Source organism: Zalophus californianus, chromosome 16 (genome assembly GCF_009762305.2).
Source record: "Zalophus californianus isolate mZalCal1 chromosome 16, mZalCal1.pri.v2, whole genome shotgun sequence".
Lineage (NCBI taxonomy): Eukaryota > Metazoa > Chordata > Mammalia > Carnivora > Otariidae > Zalophus > Zalophus californianus.
This window is the reverse complement of record NC_045610.1, coordinates 36099828-36109273: the sequence shown is the minus strand read 5'-3', so window position 1 is coordinate 36109273 and position 9446 is coordinate 36099828. Positions and strand designations below refer to the sequence as shown.

General features: G+C 53.2%; 1 protein-coding gene across 1 annotated transcript; it reads right to left on the bottom strand.

Moving 5' to 3' along the window:
• Nucleotides 1-639: 639 nt before the first annotated feature.
• On the bottom strand, nucleotides 640-8152 carry TAC4 (tachykinin precursor 4). The gene is made up of 5 exons (XM_027624423.1): nucleotides 7974-8152; nucleotides 4612-4696; nucleotides 2959-2991; nucleotides 1896-1967; nucleotides 640-683 (listed from the first exon to the last, which is right to left on the bottom strand). Exons 1-5 carry the CDS (start codon nucleotides 8088-8090, stop codon nucleotides 640-642), a joined length of 351 nt encoding a protein of 116 aa, XP_027480224.1. The 5' UTR covers nucleotides 8091-8152.
• Nucleotides 8153-9446: the final 1294 nt, after the last annotated feature.

Here is a 9446-nt window from a genome sequence, read left to right as displayed (position 1 = left end):
TTGATGAAGGACCTGGGACCCAATTGTCCAGGTCAGAAGACACAGGGATTTGGGGTGTTGAGATGATGATTCTGAGTAGGGAGAAGGTGTCTGCTTTAGGGGGGGACTGTTCTCCTCACCTGTGTCCCAAGCCTGTTTTCCCATCCAAGGGTGGGGACCAGGGCTGTTTACTATTTCCCTTTGCAATTCTGGAAAACCGCCCCCGCCCCCCGCCCGGCCTGCTGCGCTGTAGGCCACTAGGCAGGGCGTAGCACCCAGACTGATCCTGCCCTTTGCCCTGTACCGAAGAAGAAGTTATTCACTGTTTCTCCGTTTATTGAGCCCCTATGGTGTTCCAGGCACAGGAGACATAGAAGTGGGTGACAGCCCCGCTTAGCAGTGAGATGGGGGCTGAGCACTGAGGGAGGGCAGGGTCACTTCAGCTCGCAACTGCAACAACAGTGCATTTGTGCATCACCATTGCTTGGGACCGAGAGTCCTAGAAGGAAGCGCAATGAGTTCAGTGAGGCCGGGTGGGACACACCCGTGTTGGGCGCGGGAGACACACACAGAAGAGAGTTGGCCTGGCCGGCTGTCAGCTGTATCATCCAGGGAAGGAGATGGGGGTTTCGACCTCCGGGAAGTGTGCGGTGGGGGTGCTTACTCTGACCCATGCTCCTCCTCCTCTCTGCCTGGGAAGAGTTCTGTACGTGACAGTCGTTTCAGGAGACTTGTCTGTCTCCTCCACCCTTGGGCTTCCCTAGTCACTCCTCCCTGGGCCCTCCATTTCCCTAACTCGGGCTGTAGATATTTGGGGCAAATTACAAGTTAATCTGCCATATCTCCCAGTTCTCAATCGGAAGCGCCTCCAGAGCATGGACGAGCCAGCCTTCAGCTATTTTCTCTAAAAGGAGGGAAGTGGCAATCCAGTATTTGCAAGCCCAAAGCCCCTCCTAGAGACGTGAAAGGTGCCGTGGACTAGGTAACAGGAGACCCAGCTTTAGCCCCGGCTGTCCTTGGCTCACTGTGTGACTTCAGGCAACCTGCTTTCCATCCCTGAAAAATGGGATTCCTGCCCACACTCTGTGTGGAGGGACATTCATTTCCATTTGGGTACTGAGGTGACTTCCATGGCCCTTAGAATGGAATGGCTCAGACACTTAGAAAAGAATCCTGGGGGGAAAGAGAGGACTTGCCATCTTTATTCCCAAGTGCTTATATTGGAAGGAGCAGGTGTTCGATCAGGGAAGCTAGAAAGGCATCCTGCTAGAGGATGCACTCCGGGGCAAGAGGTCCGGCATTAGCGAAGGCCGACTGGAGCTCGGTCTCTCTGACCCCCTCCCGTGCCGCTGGTGTGAGCTTCTGATCTTTCCCCCGCCTGCGTCGCTTATCTACCTTCATGCCTGTTTATTCATGTATTGAGTGTACCCTTGGGCCCGTTGGGGTTGTGGCCCCTGCCAGAAGGTGTTAGCTGATAACTGCTTAGGGTGCGACCCCTCCCGGAGTGATTCACACTTACGATTGCTGAGGAAAGGAAGGATCTCAAGACCAAGGCATGACTTTCTAACAATCATTGATCACTGTGGGAATAAGGGGGATGTTCCAGGGTCTGAAAAAACACACATGATTCTCTGTGGCTTCAGCTGGTCCTGAGAAGGCGGGGTGTAGAGTGTGCTTGGGTGTGCTGGGGGTGGAGAGGGTACAGCTTCCGGACTCTGGCTGTCTCGAGCCTGGATCATCAAAGGGACCACCTCCCTAGGCCTCAGCTGCTCTCTTCTATGGGACATCTGCCCAGTGGCTTGTGGGCAGCCTGCTCCGTCTGTCCGTCTGCCTGGCCCCCACCGTGGAGACTGGCAGCAAGGCATCTGGTCGCTTTCTCATGATGCCCTTGCAATCCACCAGAGGCTCTCACCTACCTTCTGTAGATGGTACCGCCCTGCCCAGGAGGCCCTGCACCATTTGTCCTTGCAGATGCTCTGGTGGTGGAGCTAGAAGAGATGGAGAAGAAAGAAGGCAGCAGAGTAAGGCTGTCCTGGGACCCAAAAAGGGCAGGGCAGGGCCAGAGCCAGAGCTGGGGCCTCGTAAGTGCAGTCATTCCTCAAGCATTCTGGGAGTTGAAGAGAAACCGTGGATTGGTTTGTTCATTTACTGATTCATTCATTGATTCCCACCTCTCTCTCCTTCATTCTCCCTCCCTTTACCCTCCCTTCCACAGATACCTAGGAGGTACCTCTCATAGACAGAAACCGCTCGTGTTGTGGGTACAGAGGAGGTGGCCCACCTGCTGCTGCCCGTGGTGGGAGGGGTTCTGCTCTGGGGACAGCGGCCATGTGACCCGGCAGTGCAGGGCAGGGCAGGGTGCCAAGGACAGCATGGCACCCAGGCCACGGAGACCAGCTCCGTCTGGGTAGGGCAGGCAGTCGGGGAAGGAGAGGTGGGGCCTGGAGTCAAGTCAGTAAGAGCAGCCCCAGAGGATGTGGTGAGGCGTCAGAGCATTGGACTTGATCCTGAGAGAGTACTGAGGGTGTGGTGGGTAAGGGCTGGTTGGTTTTCTGGTGGGTTTTTTTTTTTTTTTTTTTTTTTTTTGCCCTTTTTACCAAGGATTTTGGGCAGGGTACTGGCTGCTCATATTTGCACTTTTCAGATCCTTCTAGGTGCAGCGTGGGGAATGGATTGGTTAGTTCTTTCCAATCCCAGGCTTTAGACCCAAAGTAATTTTGAACCTTTAGCAGAACTAGATTCATCCGGTCTCCTCCTTATCCCTGCAACTACTCCCCCCACGTGCCCAGACCACCCCTCTGAGGAGACAACCAGGAAACCTAGCATGTGGCCAAACCATGCTGGCCCCACCCCCTCTAAGGCCAGCCTGGCGTGCCCCCGGCCAGAGCATCTCCCCCACCCCCCTGACTTGTTAGCGGCCAGGCCAACTCAGCCCTCCCCAGGGAGCATGCTGAGCGGAAGGTGTGGACAAGTCTTTACCTGTTCTTCTGTCTGGCTGGATAGGAGGTATTCCTGGGGGGAAAGAGAAAGAAGGAATGAGGGCTGCACTGCTTCCCCCTGGGGTTTGGTGAGACGGGAAGGGCTCATGGCTCTTTGGGGTTCAGTGCCTTTGGTGGGTAGTCAGCAGAATTCCAGTCCCTTCCCATTGTCCTCGTATGGCCGGGCCACTTGGCTGCTCAACGGAGGAGGCAGTGTGGACTACTGCGAAGGGCACGGACTTAGGAGTCACTGGTGCCTGGCACCACTTGAGCATCCTTGGAAAAGTTTTTAACCTGTCTGAACCTTAGTTTTCCCACTGGTGATAAAGGGGACGTTGTTGTGAGATATCATCATATGTGAGCATTCTAGGTGTTCAATAAATCTCTTTCTTCTCTCCCCATCCCCTGCTCCTCATGGGGTGTTGGATTTGGAAGAGAACTCTGAAGTGGCCCAGTCCAGAACACATTTTGTGGAGGAGAAAACAAAGGCCAGAAGTGTTTGGTCATAAGTCGGTTTTCTGTTTTTATGGGCATATGTTTTTTTTATTACAAAAGCAGTCTTCAAGTACGTGCCCACTATAAAAAGAATCAAGTAATGAGCGCTTTGTACAGTAAAAATTAAAGTCCCTTTCACTCTCTCTCTCTCACTTCCACTTCCCAGCCTAGATGTAACCACTGTTTTGTTTTGTTTTGTTTTGTTAAGATTTTATTTATTTATTTGACAGAGGGAGACACAGCGAAAGAGGGAACACAAGCAGGGGGAGTGGGGGAGGGAGAAGCAGGCTTCCCGTGGAGCAGGGAGCCCGATGTGGGGCTCGATCCCAGGACCCTGGGACCATGACCTGAGCCAAAGGCAGACGCTTAATGACTGAGCCACCCAGGCGCCCCCTACTGATGGTTTTTATGTTATTTCCAGTTCTTCCTATTACAAACAAGTTGGCAATACTCTGATACAGATATCTCAAGGCTCATGCATCAATAGCATTTCTATTTAGTACATGTTCTGAAGTGAGACTATTGGTAAAAGGTATGCGTACTTTCAACTTTGATGGAGAATGCTAACATGTCCTTCACAGGGTATACAAGTGCCAGTTTCCTCAGACCCTCACCGAAACCACTTAAATGTGTAGATAGATATAGAGAGATATAATGTTGACAATGAAAAGGAGAATACTACCCTCTGTCCAGACTACTTGCTCCTTGTGCTCCTAGGACATGACTCCTGCATTAAGACTACCCTCAGGGAACACGGATTCATTTTAATAATTCTATCTGAGCCAAACAGAATCAACTAGAAAGCTTGGCCCGTGGCTTGGCTCCCATCTAGAGGCTGATGCCCAACTTCACCACCTGTCTCCGGAGTCATCCCTAGTATGGATGGCAAGGGCACCAGCAGGGCGGGAGGCATTGCCCTCAAGCTTGGGGTGACTGCACCCCCACATGCCCGAGCCAGCCCTGAGTTTAACGCCTGTAGCCTGGCATAATGAACTCTCCAAAGTGTTGGGGTTTGACAGTCATTCCTATGGACACTCTATGGCACGGGTGACCCCTACCAGTCCCTGGGGGCCTGGGCTTGAAGCTGGGCCTCTGCTTGGTGTCACTGAACCTGCTCAGGACCACTCCTTGCCGGACAGCATCCACCTTTGTCACTCACCTCTCAACCGCTTCCCCATCAGCCCAAAAAACTGGCTTGCTTTGCCCCTCTTCACCTCCTGGAGCTGGAAGTGAATGCCACCATCCTGGAGAAGCAGAGAGTTCATTGTTAGAACTGCAGGGGAGGCTGAGGCTGGAGATGGGACAGGGCAGGCAGCCTGAGCGACACCAGCATCATGCCACTTGGCTCTGTGCCGGCATGCAGCCCTGGTGCATTCTTTACACAACACAGTGCCTAGACACAATCATTCATAGCTAATGTTCTGCCTACTGAGTTCCTGGCTCTGTGCTCAGCACTTTTGTGTATTAACTCATTTAATCCTCACTGAAGCCACACCAAGTAAGAACCGGTACGGTCATCATTTTACAGATGAAGATACTGAGGCACGGAGACATTAGTTTGCCCAAGCTCACCAGCTAGGATGTAAGAGATGGAGCCGGAACTTGAACCCAGGTCACCTGGCTCAAAGGCTCAAACACTGCAGCCAAAATCTCACTTACTCTTTGCATCCGCTGTAGGAAGTGACTATGATTTATCCCCACTCTATGGATGAGGTAACTGAGACTCATGGAGGGTGAGTGACTTGTCCAAGGTCACACAGGAAGTGGCAGAGGCAGGATTTGAACCCAAGGAGTCTAACTCCAGAGCATGGGTTCTGTTCCATTTAGAAAATGTCTCCAACATGGACAGGAGCGGGCAGCTGAGGAACTCACGGTGGGCACCCCATAGGCAGGGCGGGAGTGCTTCCCTGGAACCCCCACTCTTGCCACTGCTGTGCCTTCTTCCCCCCCAAAACTCCCCACATTGCCCCGGATCTACCCTACCGCACAGCCTGGGCCTCCCATGTGGAGCATGGCATGTGGCCTGGGGTGGAAGCCACTTCTCTGGGCAAAGACATTTTCATCCTTGAGCTGATGGGGTGAAAGTCTGGGCCAAGAGCTCTGGATTGTACTTCTCATTTTTCTATCAGGCTTTGTGATGTTGGCCAAAAAGTCGCCTCATTTTCTGGCCTTAACCTGAGCCCCCAAAGGGCTTGCTCAGCTCTGCTGAGAGGAAGAGATGCTTGCTAGTGGAGAGGGTGACAGTCGTTAGACCATCTCCACATCTGGCACATCTAGGCTCTGGCTCCACATCTGGCACATCTAGGCTCTGGCACAGAGCCTAGAACACAGTGTGTGAGGGACACAGAAAGCTGAAGAGGGGCCCTTTCTCTGGCAGTCTGGAGAGAGGGGGGAGGACGGGGTCTCCTTTTCCAGAAAGGCTGGAGACAGGCAGCTGAGCCCTAGAGTAACACAGGCCACCTGCCAAGAGGATGGGAGCTGGGCTTGGATCAGGGGTTGGCTCTTTGGTCCCCTGCTTCCCCAGGGGCGACACTGGAGCTCCTGGGACAAGCAGGGACCTGGCTGGGGTGCAGTGGACACCCCTCTTCTCTCACAGCTCATCTGGTCCTGACTTTCAGGACTAGGAGTGGATTGTTTTCTAAACCCTGGACTGATTCAGTCACTTCCAGTCTGTCTCCTCCCCAGGACGTCAAGCGCTGGGGTAACTGTCTTAGGCTGGAGTCACCTAGCCTGGCCAGGAACCAGAAAAGTCTCTTCGGAGATTTGGACCCATTGCTGAAAACTCATGAAAAGCACTTTGCCTGGGTAAAAGGCAGCCTTCAAATGCAAGCTGGAGAGAATGACTACTTATGAATTAAGTAAGGCTTACCTCTCTCCCACCGTCCGCGGGGTTTCTGGACACTGGATCCCTTTGACTCAGGAAAGACTCCTCCTCCACCTGAAGCCTTCCTTATGCATTTAACCCAAATTCCTAGCTCCAGGGATGACCACAGGTGGGGAAGCCCTCAGGGCTGGGGAGGTGATTAGGTCATCCTGGCACTGCCTCGTTCCTTCTTTCCATCACCTCACTCCTTTTCTGTGAATGGTTCCTCTACTCCCAGCCCCATGTCTCGGGAAACAGAATAAGCATGAGACTCCACTGCAGGGGGAGGCGCTCACGGGTGGGAAGCCCAGCAGCACCCAGGAAAGTGGATGATGATGTTTCTCACGTGGCTGTGTAGAGAGCTTCCCGTCACCCAGCCCGGCTTCCCTGGGCCTGGGCCAGGTCCCATGATGTTTGGCACAGACTCTGCAAAGCATGTCAAAGCGTGAGAAGACCCTTGGGGACCATCTTCCCTCTCCTCCCATTTTACAGGTGGCCAGAGAGCAGCAGTGACCTTCCCAAGGTCTCACAGAGTCTGTGGAGAAGCTGGGACTTGAACCCAGGTCGGTCAGCCCTGTGGTCTTCTCCACTGCACACGTTTCCACATTCAGACAAAGCAGGAAGGAAACCCGCCACCAATGGCAGTTCCTTCTGTGGCTCTTCCAGTGGTCCCAGGGTCCCAACTGGATTATCCCAGGACTGGGAGAACCAGGCTCAGCTGTGCCCCATCTGCCCTCCTGAAAGCCTTCACTCAGCACTGGTCCTATGTGGTCTGTTGGCCTCGCTCCCCTGTCTGATTCGGAGCTGCCCAAGGTCAGGATCTTTGTCTTCCCAATCAGATGCAGTGCGGCACCGATGCTCTGTGCCTAATTTTTAGATCTCTCCCGTGACAGCATTCAGGTCAGTTTAGTTGAAGACAGTGGCCATCAAACCAAGTACTTATCAGGAAATAAGAGTTTCTTTCTTTCTTTCTTTTTTTTTAAGATTTTATTAATTTATTTGACAGAGAGAGAGAGACAGCAAGAGAGGGAACACAAGCAGGGGGAGTGGGAGAGGGAGAAGCAGGCTTCCCGCGGAGCAGGGAGCCCGATGCGGGGCTCGATCCCAGGACCCTGGGACCATGACCTGAGCCAAGGGCAGATGCTTAACGACTGAGCCACCCAGGCGCCCCTGGCCAACCCCCTTGAAAGGAAATTCTGGAAAACGTCCTCTGACACACAGACACACCCAATCTGACCTCGGACAAATGTGCAGTCATGCTTTTGAAGCTGCATCACCTTGGACTAACTGTTTGACCTTTCTGTGCCCCGGTTTCCTTATCTGTGAAATGGTGATGGTAACGGTACTTTCCCCACAAGGTTGATATGAGGATTAAACTGGTTAATATTTATGAAGCACTTAGGACAGTACCAGGAACGTAGTATATGTGAAATAAAACACAAACTCACACTCACACACACATACGCACACACACCGTTGCTCCCATATATGCGTGCCCCTTTGGATGTCTGCCAGGCCAGGGGCCATGGCCTTGAACCTACCTGCAGAGGGGAGTCAGACAGCATGGCTAACAATGTACAACCTTCTGTCCGGGCAGCCGTGGAAGGGCTCTCCCACCCACTCCACAGCAGACCAACCCATGCCTCACCCCACGGTACCTCCAGGGTCAAGGTTATCCAGGACTCTGCTTCTGCTCTGAGTGCCAGTCCCTCATCAGCTGTCACAGTGCCGGCAGACAGCCCCATCAGGAGAAGCAGGGGGAGGCAGGGCAGCATCGCGAGTACTGCTCTGTCCTGGAACCTTCTGGGGGCCCCTCGCAGCCTGAAGATGCTGTCTCCAACACGCCTGGGGCCTCTCTCCGGCTCCTTTCATGTGTGTTTGGGCGGTGGGGGTGGGGGGAAAGCTCCACCTATTCGCTGTCCTTCCAGCTACCCTGCTTTTCCTTCTTCGGCTTATCTGGCCCCTGGGGCCACTTCCTGTGACTCCCTGCCCTCCCTCTTTGGCTGGCTGGAAAGGCCAATGATACCAGAGGAGGGACCAGACCTCTTCCACTGCCATCCCAGCACTTGATCCCCGGGCTTAGCACTCTGATGCAACACTGGCCTCACCTTTTGGCTGCATTCCCTCGATGGCAGGTGCACAATGGGGCACTGTGTGGGGGCCTGGCGGGAAGCCCGAGGGGGCCTTGTCATCCTGAACATGGGAAGGGAGAGTGTGTGGCTCCTCCCTTCCCAGTGCTCTGCTCCCCTGTAAGAGAGGCCTCTTCTCCAGAACTCAGTGCTTGACCACTTGTCTCCCCATCACTGCGCCCCCCCTTCCTGAGGTTCCCCTCCATCTAAGGTCCCCATGTGTATACAGAAATGCACATCTTGCCCTAAGAGAAATAACATAGCACTTAAAGGAATAAAGCTTCTCAGAGGGAAGAATTGGGATTTACCAGAAAAATGGCCTCCTGCTCAAGTGTCATCAGCTCGAAACTACTTCCCACTGCTGTCAAAGTGATCTTTCTAGAGCCCTAACCTGACAAGTCTTTCCCAGATTACAGCCTTCCAATGTGTTCTCATGGCCCTTGGCATAATGTTCGGGCTCCCTAGCATGGCATTCAAGGCCCTTCTCCACTTAGTTCCTCCCTGTCTCCCATCCATCCATCCATCCATTCATCCATCCATCCATCCATCCATCCTTCCAACTATCCATCCATCTGTCCATCTGTTAGTGTAGAACAAGGGCCCTGTGGTCAGAGACCTGAATTCCAATCCTAGCTCCACCACTAAATAGCTGTGTGACCTTGGCACATTGCCTAACCCCACAAAACCTTGGAATCCTCATCTGTAAAATGAGATTAACAACAGCACTTATTTCCAAAGTTGTTGGAGGATGAAATGAGATCATGCGTGTACCGCACTTAGCACAGAGCGAGGTGGTAAATATCTCACACCGTTAACTGTTATTACTGTTACTATTATGGTCCGGGTGAAGCACTGGGCCACTAGAGGATGAATAAGACGCCGAGCCTGTCATCCAACATCTCCCAGTCCAGGAGAGACCTCTGGCTGGCAGGGAAGCTATGTTCAGTTTGGAATGTGCCGGCATAGAGATGGGAGCATGAGAAGGACATGCCCCCTCCCCAT